The 18,099-nt window shown below is 46.5% G+C and overlaps 1 protein-coding gene across 1 annotated transcript in view; it reads right to left on the bottom strand.

The window, feature by feature from the left end:
- Positions 1 to 2,156: 2,156 nt before the first annotated feature.
- The window catches only part of LOC119463973 (anoctamin-4), an 82,963-nt gene continuing 67,020 nt past the window's right edge, over positions 2,157 to 18,099 (bottom strand). Inside the window, exons 24-29 of the mRNA XM_049655448.1 lie at positions 16,909 to 17,057; positions 14,468 to 14,620; positions 12,937 to 12,989; positions 11,572 to 11,756; positions 7,938 to 8,043; positions 2,157 to 2,628 (exon numbers count right to left, since the gene is read on the bottom strand). Of these exons, the coding sequence (XP_049511405.1) occupies positions 2,503 to 2,628; positions 7,938 to 8,043; positions 11,572 to 11,756; positions 12,937 to 12,989; positions 14,468 to 14,620; positions 16,909 to 17,057 (772 nt within the window). The 3' untranslated portion in view covers positions 2,157 to 2,502. The remainder of the gene's footprint in view (positions 2,629 to 7,937; positions 8,044 to 11,571; positions 11,757 to 12,936; positions 12,990 to 14,467; positions 14,621 to 16,908; positions 17,058 to 18,099) is intronic.

The following is an 18,099-nucleotide window of genomic DNA, read 5'->3' on the forward strand; positions in this document are numbered from 1 at the left end:
AAACTTCGAGGTTAACAAAGAAGCTTGAGAACAAGTTGAGGACAACGCAAAGGGTGATGGAAAGAAACTTTTTGCCGTAACCTTAAGAGACAGGAAGATGGCGGTGTGGATCCAAGAGCAAACGGGGATAGCCCATATTCTAGTTGACAGTAAGAGAAAAAGATGAACCTGGACAGGCCATGTATCACGTGTAGCAGATAACCGGTGGACCATTAGAGTTACAGAGTGGGTGCCAAGGACAGGGAAGCGCAGTCAAGGACGGCAGAAAATTAGGTGGGGTGATGAAATTAGGAAATTTGCAGGCGCAAGTTGGAATCAGCTAGCGCAAGAAAGGGGTAATTGGAGATCGGTTGGAGAGGCCTTCGTCCGGCCAGTGAACATGAAAATAAGCTGCTGCTGCTACTAGTGCTGATGGTGATGATTAACCCTACCACAAAAATAATGCGAGAGGGCTTTCCATCTTTCAGAAAGAGAAAAAAAGTATAATACGATTGTACATCTCACAAGCCTAAATATAACGTGAGGGGCGTTCTGAGGCTGGAAATTCCGAAAAGGAAGTTGTGGCATGTTCGTGCAAATACGGTATTGCACGCAATAAACAAAGTCGTACGTACATATACAAAAGTGAGCGTATTTCCATGCATAAACAGTAAGACGCACACTACTACGGATTACATAATCTACATAAGAATACCTAATCAAGTTTATATGTAGATATTGCAAAGAAGCAAGCAACTGAAACCTAAATGAGCTAATTACAGAATGTGTCATCGTGGTGAATTTAATCTGAGCAGAAATTCTGCATAATTCCTTCAGTTATGCAAAGGAGACTTTGTATGAGAAAAAAAATGGCTAACTTCTCGACTACCTCATTTTGTTTCTACCTTCACTGCTGAAGTTTATGCTATATGGACGGTAGTGAAATAATTATTGCCGTTAAGCACAACAATGCAGTCACATATACTGATTCGTTAGGTGCACTAATAGCTCTAAATTTTAAATTTGAGTGTTAACCCTTGCTTGGCGATATATTAAACATGCCGGTTTCCCACAAAGACCGGAGATCAATCCTTTCTGCCGGGTCTCAAGCCGTGTAGGGATACCAGGAAATGAAAAGGCAGATGAATGTGTATCCATATGGCAGCACACGGGGACTTAACGAATACAACAATAACATTTAAAATAGAATTTCAGTGGTGCAGAAGGCATTGGCGTCAAAATGAAAACACGAATGGGACTCTTGCACAAGAGACAACCCACACCTAACTAAACCCGTGCTTGGCGAGTGGAAGTCGTGTTATCACCATGAACGGTTCATTGCAGTAATCTAATGTCGAATTCGAATTGCGAACAGAGACCTCACACACAATGTTTTACTTAGAAAGGAAAAACAACGATCATGTGAGAAGTGCCACGAACCGTTAACAGTAATGCCCATTTTAACGACACGTACAGTGATTTGATATACACAGACAAATACGTTTGCACAGATTATATCAACTACAGATACCTTAACATCCCTCTTTCATTTTAGGAAACGATCCGCTTGTGCCATAGACTGCTGTGCTCAGCTTTTTAGATGAAACAAGTTTTTTACATTAACTGAACAGCAAGGCACGTTTTTCTGCTTTTACATTTCATGTCATAACACCTTGTGTCTGGGACGGCATTTCTGAAGTGGCTTTTGGTCCAAAAAACAGATTTAACTAAGTAACAAATTTTTATGAGCAGCTAATTTTGTAGAAACGGCGCGTGGAAACCGACTTGGTTTAATCTAGTGGAAGCTTTACTTAAGTTGAATATACAAAGTGGCAGTACGTTGTGTGCATAGCTGTTGTATAAATTATCGGGCATTAGAAGCCGTTAGTATCTCCAAGCAAGAAAATTTCGGCATCAACGTATGTGCCTTCTTGCAACATAGCTAGCAGACAAGCATGAGCCCTTTCCAACAGTACTTACCACTAGTGACTGCATGTATTATTTTGAAAACTGTAAGTGGCAGTAGCTCTATGGATATATAGAAATGGCTCGGTTCCAAGGTCCCAAACACATCAACGTATACTGATGCCTCCATCGCGAGCCCAAGCGAAATTGATACCGTGAACCGCTGGTTATGCACAAGCAATCCAAGTGGGCATTTTTATTACTACAAACTGTTGACACGAACAGAAAATTTGTTATCACACATAAAATCATAACACAAATTAATTGTTCAATAGTTCAAATGCTAAAATAAATGGGTTTTGAGCAAACCCCACGGGTTAGAGCCGAACCACCCTTTCACAAATACCTTTGTCGGCTCAGCGTCTTTAGTTTATTCTGACGCATAAATCAACGAACATTTGTTCCTAACAAATTGCGGACGTCGAGAAGCTACAGCATGATCTGAGCATATTGCGTAAAAAGAGTTCGAAGCGAACAAAATATTTCCATTTCTTTTTAGATAAGCACACTCATGCTTTGGGATAGTCTTGGCAGCGATGATCCTGAAGTTTCTGACGATCACTTGCTGAGATTGGAGGAGCTGCTCCTAGATCCTCGATGTGACCGAGCACGCTGACCGCTGTGCAGGCCGGCGATCAGATTCTGCGCCACATTCTGTTCCCGCCTGATCCGCTGCTGCACTGACTGAGGCACGTCCGGTATGAGAGCGGCCACGAGCCCCGTTATGAAAAAGACCACATGCTGCACATGTGCAAGAATAATACGGAAAAAACAATCTCAGGGGTCAAGTGTGACAGCGGAGATTTATGTTAGGTGCTCCGATTTGAACGAATCATGTATCCTACGTTGACCTGGTCACTAAGGTCATGGTACCCAACCGAGCGGAAAGTAGTTGCGCAGTTTATCAGCAAGTTAACATTAAACATCAGCGTCCGCACTTGGGTTGCCTGACCGGAGCAGGTCATACCCCGGAATTTTCAAAATTGCCCCTTCGGGAATCTGCTTGAACTTCGTCGCAGTGCACTAGCTTAACTTAATATAGGGCAGCATGTTCAAAAGATATATATTTTATAAGGCCCTACAAGTTACAAGACGTTTCAAATAGCAACGTCGAGAGGGAACTTCCTTTTATTAAACGTGCACATTTACGGTGCTTGGCAATTTCTGCTGCGTTAACCGCACTAAGTATCGAAACGGTGTCGGTAATGGATGTGATATTAGGACACAGTACCCTCTCGACGATGCTAATAAAAACTTGCTGAAAGATTAAGTTTTTATTGGCAACTTGGTGTGCGTGCGTGTGTGTGCGTGTGCGTGTCTGTGTGCGTGTGCGTGTGCGTGTGCGTGTGTGTGCGTGCGTGCGTGTGCGTGCGTGCGTGTGCGTGCGTGCGTGTGCGTGCGTGCGTGTGCGTGCGTGCTTAAATGCCGCCCATTCAGTTACGCTCATGTATTACGGTAAAGTTCAACACATCGTGTAAGGCGCAATGTCCAAGATTCCTGGACATGGATATTTGTGTCGTATCCAGTACGACGTAATAATATGCAGTGTCGGTGCGGGCACGTTGTGATGGTGTGACAAATCATAATGCACTAAAATATTCTTGAGCTACAAGACTAAGGGAAACGATCTAGCGGCTCGATATTTTGTTAGTTACAGCTACGTTCAAACAAACAGGCAATAAAATAAAGAAAACCACGTATAAATCCACTGTTCTTTTAATAGAAAGGTATACAGTAATTTTCATTGAAGTAAAGCACAAATATTTTGCTAGAAAAATGAAATTCACATACTTTTCTTGGGACGTTTATGTTACTTTGCACACGTTTATGGCAGCAGATAAGTGCAATACGCAGTCGGCGGTCACTACAACGTAAGTTCTGTGCACTGTCTTAAAATATAGACCTGCACGATGTCGAAGGGGCCTGGCCTGAACCTGCCGGAAAAACTCAGTGTACATGGCTTAAAAATGTATGTGTTTAGTTGGTGTATCCAAGGACATCACAACTGCAGTAACAATAAAGCATTGCAGAAACATTCAGCCAGAACTCATCTCACGATGATAGTCGGCGGTAACGCGATTAGCATACACGGTATGTTGTAAACGCCAATAATTATACTGACTTGTCATCGAAAGTGGCGGTTCCACCCGGAAGTGAAGCACTGACAGCAATAACAAGGTTTTTCGTGGCACTCAAGATCCTCGCACGGCGTTCTAACCATACGCGAAGTTGGCATGGCGCGAGGCAGCATGCGAGACAACTGCTGCACAGCGGCAATAACAGTGTGCTAACAGACAGAAGGCGTGTCACAACGCTGTCGCCATGAGGAGCGTCGGCAACAGCTGCACCGGAGTCATCCCTCAATGGTGCATAGGATGCGACCGATAGAGAGCCGCGAAAAAGTGTCGGCGTTTGGTCAGCGCTAGATTAAGCGTGACGTTTGCTGTCCTTTCCACGCATACCAGTGTGGATGCATCACGGTGTGTTAAGCATACAGGAGCTCAGCAGGAGTGCTAATGTTTGCACGCACAATGCTCACGCCAGCAGTGGACGCCAGAACGCGGTCCTGGTTCTGGCAGAGGTGATTAAGCGGAGCGTAAGTGTGATCACTCTTGTTACACATGTGCGGAACAAATCGATCACCAGCTAGCGCGTTATACCCTGCGTGCGGGTATCTATAACCCCCTAACTCTGGAAATAGAGCGGATTGTCACCAAAAAAACAACATAATTTTCCTGCAGCCAGCCATAAGAACTACAGCCACCGGTATCCCTTGCGTCAGCGGTGGCACAGCAGAACTCGTTTTGAGGTCGGTCTATTACTTGGCCAACTGGAATTTGGAATCCTATAGCTTGAACTGAGTTATGAGGACACATCGCAGTCACCTTCAGGCTTTTCACCTGTCTACGTTGTCAATTTTGCGACAGCAATGCTCGTGACCTACCGGTGTAAACTGTGCCCTTAAAAAATACCAGCTTTGAACTTGGCTTAGCTTGGCTTCGAAGCTTTTGCAGCTGAACGCACTCCACATCTATATGTTAGGCCAGCCTCTCTATATACCCTTGTAATCCAACAGGCGCGGGGTGCATGCGCGTTGATGCAGTTAAAAAATGGTTAACAGTGGTTAAGTCCGACTGCGGGGGTGCGAACGCGCTTTTAGTCTGCAAATTACTATCGCAATAAAATGGTTCCTCTCAATACTTCTTACAGCAAGAAAAAGCTTAAAATTATATCATGTGCGAAAGCATCTGAACGTTCAAGCGCGTGTATCGTAACTTCGGGGTGACAATAAGCAGGTGGAAAATGCGCTGCCACACAAACACTGCCGAGGCCCCGACGCAGCACATCCCATGTATAAATTTGGGGCTAACGAAAAACATTGTGAATGCTGTTAAGGTGGAAGCCATTTATGGGTACCGCAGCGGTCATGAGTCAATAGTCAATGTGGTGCAATACATACAAGCATTAAAATGTCGCAATTCCAATAAAATAATCCTATCGAGAGCAATAAAATGGTGCGATCGCAAAAGCGCTAACAGTTAGATCGCATCAGTAGTTCTTTGTATTGTATATTTTTTTTCTTTAGCAATAACAAGGTTTGTTTTTGTAGAAACTAAAAAGGAACAATCTTTACAACGAAAAATTCATTAGAATAGCTTCCCTGATTCCCTCCTGGGCTTGACCAAGGAGGGCATCAGGCGCTGGCCCGTACAGTGCTCTAGCTGATACTCCACGTCGCGTACTCGGCTGGCTCTTCAAGTTAAACCAAAAAAAATGTCACAGTTTCGCCCTAAGGGCGAAGCAATGAATGCGATAGCAACACAGCAATGTCATACGAAGTAAGGTGAGCGGTCCTTGGTAGCAATATGAATTGTAGTAAACATGAGCTGATTAAGTAAGCAGGTGTGCTGCGGCGTAAGTAGACCGACATGAAGAGAGACTCGATCACCACGAGAAGGCGCGTGTGAAACGGTGGTGTTGATGAGAAGCGCTTACCGTGGGCAGCGCGTGCGAAGGGACACACCTGTAGTGCTGCACTGCCGATCTGGGCAGCATTGCATGTGTAGCGTGCGTTGGAAAATGTGGCCCGACTATTACTAACTGAATGAACAAGCGTGGTGTGAGCGCGCACAAACAAACATGAATAGATCACACTGAATGACTGCAGCCAACGACTGTCAAAACGCTGGCAGCGAGCGCATACGCCGCGCAGCGGGCGAAGGTACGTGCGGTCTATCGCTTCAACGGAAACTGAGCGGCGAATGCACGGCGCATAAAGGTCAGAGCCGTGTGTAGATAAGAGACGGTGCGGTCGAACGAACGACGAGCGCGGTTGTTGGCAGCGTAGAAGTGCGCCCCCCCCCCCCCGCTCCCTCCGGCGCTGGCTGTCCGCTTCCTTGCTTGCGCGTGGGAGATTGAGTGCGTTCGCTCTCCGTGATAGCGCGCGTCCCCGCACGCTTCCGCTGGGGCATACGGCGCGCGGCGCAGATTTTATCTATACGGAACCTCACGGCGACGGCGACGGCAGAAATCCGGTTGAAGTGTCACATATAATTGCTATCGCAATAATAACAACTGTTTGCTTTTCTTTCTTACCATTGAATCACAGATGGCGTGACCGTTTAACAAAGCACAGTTTTGGCCAAGCTTGAATTGCAAGTCAGTGGCAAGTTTTACACAGAATTGGCAATATTACGCAGACATATTTGGAACGCACTCGGTCTGTTTTCGTCCCCGTGATTTCAGTTTAATTATGCGCTGGAACGTTGCCATGACACTGCAGTACGCCATCAGCACAGCTCCTGCATTCAGGAACTGCATAATAAAAGGCATTGTTATGTAACCAGTTTTGCCTGAAGGCGTCGTAAACGCGCTTACCGTATTTTTAAAGGGCACAGTTCACACCGGGGGTCACGCGCATTGCTATCGCAAAATTGGCAACCTATAGATAGGGGAGAAGCCTGAAGGTGACTGCGATGTGTCCTCACAACGCAGTTCAAGCGGTAGGATTCGATATTCCACGTGGCCAAGAAATAGACCAATCTCAAAACGAGTTATGCCATGCCACCGCTGCCGCAAGGGATACCGTATGGTGGCTGTTGTCCTTGTGGCAGGCTGCAAGAAATTATTTTCTTTTTGTGTGTGTGTGACAATCCGCTCTATTTCCGTGGTTATAGGCAAGTATCATTGAAGAGTGAATATACAATAGCCACGTGGTTAGGCGAGACCCATACCCTCCTACCTGCTCTAATAATTCGTTGGGGAGATCCACTAATGTCATTCGCCTCGGCATTCCCGTCAATGATACCTTGAACAGAAGTAAAGCGAAAAAAAATCACCGCCCAAGAACTCTGTACAGATCGTTAACCAGCGAAGCTGAAACGTGCGGCCCTGGTGTTTAGCTGTGTGTTAATCCCGACCCTGTATTGAAGCGTTTCTCAATTATTGGTTACATGTTTGTGTTTCTAGTGGAACGCAAACGCCAATGGTGGGTGGATGCTGCTAACTGCTGCTAACGACGACGCCGAGCTAACTCGAGATATCGAACGCATGCGACAGCGGCGAGCCGAGGAGGCGGCGTTGCGGGCAGAGCAGCGTCAACATGGCAATGACGGGAACGCGTTCGCCGGGGCCAACGCCCGCTATCGGCGGGAGTTTCTCGAGCGGCACTTTGGCATGGCTACGACGGGATGAACGACGTCACTAACGGCGCAGCCAATGGCAGGCATGCTTGGGTGCGACGTTGAGAACGACGTAACTGACGGCGCTGCTAATGGAGACCTTTATCGAAACATGTGGCGAACGGTTTTTCCTTTCGCCTAGCCATATACAGCTTTCACTATAAAAAGAAGTTCGTATACATACGTCTTGGAGCCGGTAGGACTGGTTGCGCTCTGAAAGGGTTGAGATCGGCCTACTCGGCTTTTTTTTTTTTTTTTTTTTGTCTGCGTAACACCTTATTTGCGCACTTTTGCTCATGGGCGTGTGCTTACCTCAAAAACAACGACAAAGATGAGCCTGGCGGCGAATATGTGCCAGTAGGTGACAGTGAGCTGGTATTCGTTTTCCGAACCGGGAGGCTCTCGGTATCCCCGGTACCTGAGCAACGAAAGCAAAAAGATTTTTTATGGCAAAATGTACGCAGCATTGCTTGTATTTCTATGATTGAGCACACTGCTTAGGAAACACGAATATCTGTGAGTGTTCTTGTTTTTTATTATCATTATTCTTTGTCATGACGGCAAAGCTTAGAGGGGCGGGGCTTCTGTACAGTTATTACAGCGCCATGTGGAGTGGGCTAGCGTGGCGTAGCTTTCGGTTTGTGTTGAAAACTGAACTGCTTTCTACGTCGCCTCCTAGACTGCGTGAGCTGGCAGGTTTTGCTCTCACCGTCACAATTGGCGTGCTCTCCAGCAAAAAACAAAAACAAAAGTCGCAGCTTCGCCTGAAAGGCGAAGCATCGATTGCGATAGCAATTTAGTAGACAGCCATACAAAGTAAGAACAGTAGATTTGTCGGCCGTATGAACTTGTAAACGTTCGCTCACTAATTTACCAAGCATGGTGTCACGCGCGCACAAGTAAACATGAACACATCTAGATCGATGGCCGAGGATATTCACTGTCAAAACGCTGGAGTGAGGAAGCGCGGGTACGAGCGAATTGATCGTGCTGCGTCTCGCATAAACGCGAACTAAGCCACGATAACACAGCTCACAGCGGACTCTGTCCGCGACGCAGATGGCTTTTAAAATACAGCGGCCCCCGCGCAAGTGGGGGAGAGGGGGCGCTGTATTTTGAAAGCCATCTGCGTCGGGGATACAGTCCACTGGCGCTGAGCCGTGCTCCCTCAAGGGCTGCAGAAGATAGCGCCAACCTTTCCTTTTCCAAACGAACCACTTAGTAGTACAGTCCACCGTGAGCTGTGTTTTCGCGGCCGCTCGGAGTATATCGCGCCCCCACCCCCTCCCTACCCTCCCCCCGGAGCATTGCGCGCGACTAAAAACGGCGCGCTTCCTTCCCGCTTCCCTCCCTAGCGTGCGCGAGATTGAGCCGCGATCGCTGGCTCACCCTCGCACGCTTTCACTCGCACATACAGAATACGGCGCAGCCAAGGATCGTGTGGTTTGAACACAATTATATATATATATATATATATATATATATATATATATATATATATATATATATATATTAGAACGAAAAGATATCGTCAAAACTTGGAAAGTCTGGAAAGAAATTATTATTAGAGAATTAGGACGAGGTAACTAGATGATGACATTTAATTTATCGCTGTTGGACGTTATACGGAACCTCACGGCGACGCAGAAATGCGCCTGGACTGTCCATATATTAGTTATCACAAAAAAACTGAAAAATGGTAGGGAAAATCAACCTGTTTGGCTCTGTTTCGAGCGCATGGCTCGCAGAGAGAGTCAAAGAAAACGGAAAAGGCGCTCGGACTTCTCAGAGCGCGCATGCCCTCATCCGCCTGAGCGTTTGAGCAAACGGCGGCGCTGCATCTGTCCGCGTCAATTTGAATTTTCATTCGACTGCGCCAGGCACATCAACGCTTGTTGCTGCGGTGTCTGCCTGTGCCGTGGTGTCCGTATATTCGTCTCTTCTTTCTGGCATCACACGTCAACTACACCGAGCGCTAATTTTTAGCAAAGATGTTTTCTGCCCATAGCTCACGATTACGTGAGCGCTTTTCGTAGCGCGAACCGGCTGCATGTAGTGTAGGCGACACGGGCATAGTGTCGTTTTGTCATTTACCTGCTTTGAAAACGCGATCTTGTTCTCGCTTCTACTATATGAAATGTTTTACGGAAAGCGATCGCTCACGCTTGTTGATTTTACAGTTATAGTTGATGTCCGTAAAAAGGTCACAGGCCTGCGCGGCACACGCAGCACAGTCACAGCGTAAGCTCGTAGAGCGGCTCGAAAGTAGCTCCAATTTCGGCGCCACGCACACCAGGGTCTTCGCGACAAAGTCTTCGCGCCTCGTTTTGACGAGAACGATCTGAACTGTCCGCCCGGCGTCGACGGCGAGCTGCGGCTTGTCATGCTCTGTGCACAGCAGTCTGCTGAGCCCGACGATGCCTGGCTGTAGCCATGCACGTAGCTCTACGATTCGCTTGTTCAGCAGCGGTTCATACCTTGCGAGGAGACGCCACCACGTCTACCGAAGAGGTATCCAGAATATGTGGCGCACATCTCACATCGGAATCGCGTTGATTGCGCACCTCGTCTGAATGGCATCTCGTCGTCTGCGCCTGCGCACGCTGCGTTTGCATTCGCCTTAACTAGATGGCGCCACCATACTGGCGGAGGCTCGGATCGTCTGCGCCTGCATTTATAGGGCTTTTTTCCGCTGCCCGGTAGCAAGCGCTTGCGCGGCTCAGTGGTACACCATCTAGCTCCCACTCAGCGGGCGCGGGTTCTATCCCTGCGGGAACCGGGTATTGTTTTCGCGTTTCCGGCGATAGCGGTTACGGTCCCCAACGGCTGGCGGCGGACACCATTGCGAACCAAAACGGCTATTGGAATTAGCCCATAAGAGCTTACGCTGTAAAAGAAAATACACCAATCTTTACCTGGATACTGAGCAGCCACTAAGCGGCTTGTGTATGTTAAGCAGTGTACTGCGGGTAGGTCTCCTTTCGTGGCGCTCGATCGGGCCGCCATAAACGCTGCACTGTCTGTGTAGTGAAATTCTCGGGACACGCTTTACGTATATACCTCGAAATTTTGTTAGCGCGATTAAGTTTCAAAAAGAGACGTATAGTTGATTAACTGCTAGCGTACTCGGATGAAAAGCCGTGTTCGCGTGGTATGCGTCAGCAGTGTGTATGCTGCCGTTTTCGTAAGGCAAAAGTACCAGTATTTATGAGGCTTCTGGCAACCAGTCTAAACATATGCAACCGCAAGAGCTTTCAGAGCATGAAACCTGCGATAAGCTCAGTCACTTGCAGCGCCACAACTTAGCCGAAAAAATTAGGGAACAATAAATTAGCCACTCGGGGAAGCACCCTTTACACGTTTCAAACTGAAGGCACTGGGTTCGACGATAGTTTGAATATCTTTTTTTTTTTTCAGCCTCTTTTATGAACTATTTCTTTCCGGACTCTTTTATAAACACAACTATCTAAGACGCTCTGGAATGGCATGCACCACCACGAAATATATACAACGCTATGCATTCACTTCCATGCAAAGTACGACACGCAAAGACACATTTTACGATGCGAAGTGTTAATTAGTGAAAGCGCACCTCTTATTTTTTTCGGCCACCTCCGTAATATGCAAACTACAGGCTCAAAATCGGATCGCGCCGCAGTCATACAAAGCCGCTCAGCCACGCCAAACCACCACCCGCAGCTGTCGAAGGCACTAGTCCAAGGCAGTCGAATTAAGGTATGCATTTCACTATAGTCCAAAGTACATGGGCACATATCTGAGTTTGAATTCGTGTTTCACATAAATGGAATCTACGGTCATCCAAAGGAGCATCGCGTACATTTGCTACACCGAAACAACATCAGCAATTACATCTCACATCGTTTCAATCCCGGCTTATGAGTAGCCTCCAACCAGGGGCCTGGGTTCTGCGGGCTATACGACCCACCTGCACTCTCGGACGACGATACCGTCCAGCGTGGCATTGTCGGGGCGCGTGTCGTTGTCGAAGTCGCTGGTGTCGAAGTACGAGAGGCTGAAGTTGACGAATCCACGCATGCTGAAATCACTGCTGTACGCGACGCGGTATACCAGCCGGGGAATGAAATCGCTGGTGTACGCGATCTGGAAAGCCTGCACGCGCACGTCGAGTTTTGTAGTCCCACCATGAATAGTTGCTTGATTAAAGAAACACTAAAGACTATAGCACTGAATCGGTTGAAACTGGTGAAGTATACATATAGGAACACTCATTTTCGCTCATTTGCCGGAACATGCCTGTTTCACAAGGAGCGATACGGCGCGGCGTTTTCTAAAAAGCAAAGGCGGGCTTCACAATACTGTTTCAAATGTATCGATCACAGCGATCTTCGCAACTGCGAGCACCTAATGAAAGAGTGAATTATTTTTGGCATATATAGGCTTATTCAGTGCACTTCGGTAAAGACGAAGTGAAGCATACTAGACACCGTTCTCGTGAAACTTTTTTTGTGTGTGTGTTTGAACTCATTGCTCTACGAACACAAAAAGTAATAAGTTTATTTTTATTTATTTTTGTCGCATTTCAGCGAAGTTGGCTGTTGACTCTTCACCTAGCTGGCATACGTATGAGCTTTTTTTTTTCAAATAAAGTTGATGTAGGTCTACACTCTTGTTATCTAATTTTGTCTCATTTTATTCGCGTTATCCCCAACTGGAAAACTTTCTATTTCAAACTTCGTGTATAAGTTTTTCCGAATTATTTGAATTGTTGAAATTCTGCTGTCACGGATTTTCTGACATTTTTATGTCTCCGGGCTTTTTTTTTTTTTCAAAACAAATTGCAACATAGTGAGGCAAGGTGATCATCATATTAGCTGAAAATCAATCGCGGAGTGCGAATATTCATGTGATACTTAGCGACAGTATTTTAAGGTTCCGTAAGAAAGAAAATCTGCACCGAAATAAAACATTCTAAATGCTTTTTCATAATGTTATATGCTCTAGCATCTCGCGTGGTAATGCAAGGAGTAAATTTCAAACGTAACCCACGTAATTTAAATTACAAAAATGGAATTAGTAAATCCATGCTGAACAATTTCTTCAGGTTGTTTTAAACACTGAGCATGCGCTAGCACCAAGTCTCATAAATGACTCAAGTTCTGATATAGGACATGTCTGGAACAGGTTCGGTTAACGGCCCAAGCTCTTATATGAAGTTTCACAAGATTAGCTTCTCACACATAGCTAAAGCTTAGTAGTGTTTTCTGTACACACCACTGCAACTTAACACTGTTTGTTTTGTTGTTGCATATGCTATGGGCGGCGCACTTACGTTACATATGACGGCGAAAATGGAAACTCCTTTCAGAATGACCTGCCATGCCCCTGCACCCAGGAAGAGAAAAAGAAAATACCGTTGGTCACATTGGACAAAACCGTTTCTGTGAAAGCAAAAACATAGGGTGAAATATGAAGCAAACCGTCATTGTGATGGTACGTGTTATACAGTGAGCTTAGCTGTTTCTCATTTTACGATCCTTTCAATTGACTGGACATTCAGTTCTTTGTCAAACCTTTAAATCTTACTTCTTCTAGAAGAAAGAATATATTCTGTATCCGGTTCGATATTCGAAGTTTATTTTTTTCAATTATTGCCATTTGATTTAGAAATTACTGTATGCGAATACCCCTTCAAGAAATTTATATTGACGTTGCACTTCGTGAACGTGGGTTAGGCGCGAGCGTATGGGTGCTAGCCCCTTTTTAACACGAAAGTGTTTTTATGCCGGGGTCCACCAAGACTTCACTGACGTATTTCCGTCACGGAAATACGTCATAGAACATAATACAAAGAAAGAAACCAGAAGAAAAAGTTCCACAAACATGCAAAATTTGGAAATCGAACCCACGACCTCTCGGTCCGCGACGATAGATCGCCGAGCGTTTAACCCATTGCGCCACAAACGCATTTGCAGAGAGCTACACAGACGCGCCTTATATATCTAACACTCCTCCGTGTACCCGCGCTCTTGCTCGGGGCGGTGCCGCCGCCTACGAGCAGAAAAGAGAAGTACTGCATTATGACACTAACGCGCACCGACAGTGAACGCTTCGGTGGTCTCAGCACTACGACGCATCGATGCCAGCATTCGAAGGGACGCTGGCATCAAGAAGCACTACCAACGCCACCTAGGTGGCGTTCACCGTACTCAGCACAGCGGAGCATGGCCTCCGACTCGGGTTAGGGCGAGCTGTATGGGTGTAGCCCTTTTTGTGCATTGCGCGCAGAATGTTTTGGAAATGTTTTGATGAGTGAACTGTTGCCGTTTTTTTTTTTCAAGGCTGGTTATTATCACACCCGCGTGGTCACAAGCCACCTAGCACGTTTTTCGACAGTATCCTAGGCACGCTTAGCCCGCGTCTTTTGCCGGTCTTCTTCAGCTGGTGCCCGGCACTTGCCGACAACTTTGGGGTCGGTCAACTCGCACTCGACCTGCCGCCGCTTGCGTTGCTGCTCTGTCCTACTGGCTCGGCGCTCGGCGCACGCCCTCTCGATCGCCAGACGAACCCGGTACATCCACAGCGCACACAGGGTCCGTAGTATCTGCCAGAAGAGGTGAACCCAGCGCGCCTCCGCCTGCCCTCCTCCTCCGTGACACTCCGCCTCCCTCCTCCTCCCTTCGTCAACCCCGCGCTCCTCCATACACCTTCCCCGGCGTGCGCTCCTCCTATACACCTCCAAGCTCCCTCCTCCTTCGGCGCTTGCTTCTCTCTCCCAGCTCGGCGGCCTCCGACTTAATCTGGCCGATTTCACAGGCGGGGCATGTACGCTTTCGCGTAAAAGTGCATTGAACGTTGCTCACCAATGTTTGGCACCCTCTCGGCAAGCGGCCTGCGCATCTGCGAGGTGTACTTGTAGGCGTCCAGGCGGATCTCCACGATGTTGTTGAGGAGCGCGAACAGCGGAGCCAGTGGGAATGCAGCCACGAACAGAGTCACGAAGCCGAACTGGATGGCTGCGAAAGGGTGGAAAGGACGAGTTTGAACATCTGCAAACTAAATAAATCAGTAGGTATCGCCATGACGTGAAGCGGAAGGATACGTCAGGACGACGCGTTAACTAAAAACCACTCACTTTATTGCTTGGAAAAATATAGCGCATGATGTGGTGCATACATGGCCACCCAGAAACAATTATGAATCGGCGTTTCTTTATATATATAGTCAATTGGGAGTTTACGCTGAACCCGCTAGAAAATATTATGAAAGAAATGCTCATAAGTCTAACAACAAAAATACTATTTTCAGCCGGTGGTCCGGCCTTCATTGGTGTGAACGGGAATACACAAGACGTTCGTTCCCAAAGGGTCGGAAAGTGAAAAGAGACGTGGAAAGCTCATGGGGCTCCAAACAAAGTCTAAGAAGGAAATATAAAAACAAAAATAAACAACTCAAACACTCGTTTTTGTTTTCACACGCTTCATAAATACCCTTCACGCACACGCTTTCATTTATACCGGAGGCATTGGTACTAAACTTATAGATAAGATAGGACTCGCGAATTTCCCGGTCATGGTGTGAGCGAAAGCTTCATTCCAATATTGTCGCTTATGAGTCATCGAAAGAGTTACCGGGAAGGTTTAGATGCTTGGATACCGGAAGGCTTAAAAGAGATTTTGTGTGTGACCTGTGGTTACTAAATTGTATCCTGAAAGGTGTCTCGGTCTGACCAATATACTGTGGTCTCAGTCACATCATGAATTCACATCATGCACAAAAGTTACGCTATTGCTTTATTTTTTTTTTCAAAGCTACGGACAGCATAGTGCAAACGTATTCATATGAGCAAAAACAGTAAACCAAACCGAAGGGATTACAAACAAAGACAATGATGTCCAGGAAAGCATACGGGAAACTTGCGGTGTTCTAATTAAAATGTAAAAGTAACAAGGAAAAGGATATGGAAGTGGGCGAAAGAACAGCTAGCCAACGGCGCGATGCTTTACCTACGATTGAGATTCTGCAACATCTGGATCTTCACATTAACCGGCATGGTTGTGGGTGTGGCTGGATAACACTGCCAGGGCTGGAGCTAATACGCATAGACAAAAAGGCAAGAAAGACGGGTAGACAGCCGTCGGCGTAGCTGAACTGGCACAGATCATCGCATGCGTAATGCGGAAGGTGTGAGTTGGACTCCCACCTACTTGGTCGACAGAAAACGCTGAGTTCTGGACCACAAAAATGTCCTTGCGCACTGTGCATTGATAGTGCGAGTTCTCGGCACGCATTTCCCAATAGTATGCTGGAATACCCTCCGTACGCGCCGGATGTAGTCCCCTGCAACTTTTCCTTTGTTCCCCATATGTACACTAGGGCTATAGGGCAGTACTTCAGCCATGTGATGACACGTTGCCTTTTCGTCCACTTTCACTACCGTTTCTCTAAATATTTATACATTTGCACTAATAGAACAATTACTCTCCCGCTTGCTTTCTTGGGCTTCATTTCCTGTTCGCTTCGTGTAGTTCTAACTAACGTAGTTGCCTCTTCTTTTAGCCTGCACTATTCACGTTTGTTTAGAAACGTGTGTATCCTGTGGTAGGTACCTGGTAGATGTATATATATATATATATATATATATATATATATATATATATATATATATATATATATACCAGGTATTAACTAAAATTCACTAATGAACTTGGTAATTACATTACAACACATATTGCAATTTACGCATTGCAACCGGTGAGCTTGCAAGAACCATCCACTTCAAATGAATTTCCGAGATGACACCAGTTTCGAGATATTATTTCCCAAAGTGTGGGACAAAATACATGGGCGTTCCAGTTACTTTTGTGCTTCAATGTATAAACTGCGTTTTGTTAAAAAAGTAAGTGGAACAACAGCACATTTTTACGGCGAGTTTGATGGCGCATATCTCCAAACTGGTGTCATTCTGGGAATTCATTCCAAGTGGATACGCCTGACAAGCTCGCCGGCTACAATTCGTTATCGCAATATCGGTTGTAGTGTAATTAACAAATAGGTAATTAGTCAATTCTTTTAATTAGTCGAACATGTGTTTCGATATCTTGTGCTACTAATCCGCCTCATCGGCTAACCAAGCTCAATGATAGAAATTATGCTACCTGCCACAGGCGATTTCTGAAAATTCCGTACAGCTTAATTTTGAACACCCGGTATATATATATATATATATATATATATATATATATATATATATATATATATATACGCAAGGCTAGCCCATGATCGCGAGCAATGATCTGCGCACCCATCTCGAGGTACTCGTCGAAGAGTGACAGCACGCGCCACTCGGCCAGCACGTAGTCTTCCTCCCAGCGGGCCAGCGGTCCACTGCGCACTCCACCACCGCGTCTTATGTGGTCCCGCTGCCACGAGCGCCACCGGTTGGTGAGCCGCCTGCGTAGGTGTCGCATGAAACGAGTCAACTAGCGATAAGTAGTAATCACCCGTGACAGAGTCCTCCTCGTCCAAAGATACAGCAACAGTCGAAAACCAGGGGCGCTATAACGTAAAATGATCCCAAACTGTTTTGATTCCAATTTGTGCAATCAGCCTCCACGATTGGTCAAAACATTTTCGGGCCACTCTCAACTTCGCCTGCTGTCACGCGACGTCACGAAAACCACGATAGCTCTCCATCTGATATAACGTGTACCCACTGATTATGCATGATTAAACCGCCCAAAACAAAAATGATCATTCCTGATTCGACGCCTTTTCATCATTAGCGCTCTGCTATTGGTCCAATGCTTTCTGGCTATGCCCACTTCGCCTGTCTGTCACGCGACCTCACAAACTCACCACGTCAAAGTGACGTGTACGCGAAAAAAAATGCATTAATATGCCGAACAAAACTGAGAATTTTTCTGAATAGCCACAGACTGCCCCGTCCGAAAGGAATAGAATATGGCTGCCCGCCGATCGCTCAGGCCCTCGCTACTCGCACCTGCCGGTGAGCACGTATTTATTTGCGCTTGATAAACCTTTTTGCGTGGCAGTAAAACGTTATCGAGTGCTTTCGGCACGTATACGACATCGCTCTGCCAACTCTTCCTTGCTGAGGCTCCGTTGTAGCGGCATTCTTATCCTACCGTTGCACGCCGCAGCGATTTTCGACCAGCCACCGCAAGCTAAGTAAGGCGAAGCGGACCAATCGGAGAAGCCGGCACCACCCTCTTCATGCGGTTATCTATTTTCACTGTACTGGCTCAGCCCCATCGAAACCCTCTCCACTAGAGCGTGCTCCTCGCCTCTTGTCAGCCAATTCACTTTAAAGAGGGATTTGCAGGTTTGGATAATCAATGAAGAAAGAACCTTGGCGGCAGAAATGCCGAAGGAAAAGATGTGCAAACTAGGCGAAAAGAGGCGGAAGTTCCAAGAAAAAGAAACAATTATGCAATGAAGAGTTGTAAGAGAAGGTACAGGCGCGGAAACTTAC

The sequence above is a fragment of the Dermacentor silvarum genome, chromosome 9 (genome assembly GCF_013339745.2).
Source record: "Dermacentor silvarum isolate Dsil-2018 chromosome 9, BIME_Dsil_1.4, whole genome shotgun sequence".
Taxonomy (NCBI): domain Eukaryota; kingdom Metazoa; phylum Arthropoda; class Arachnida; order Ixodida; family Ixodidae; genus Dermacentor; species Dermacentor silvarum.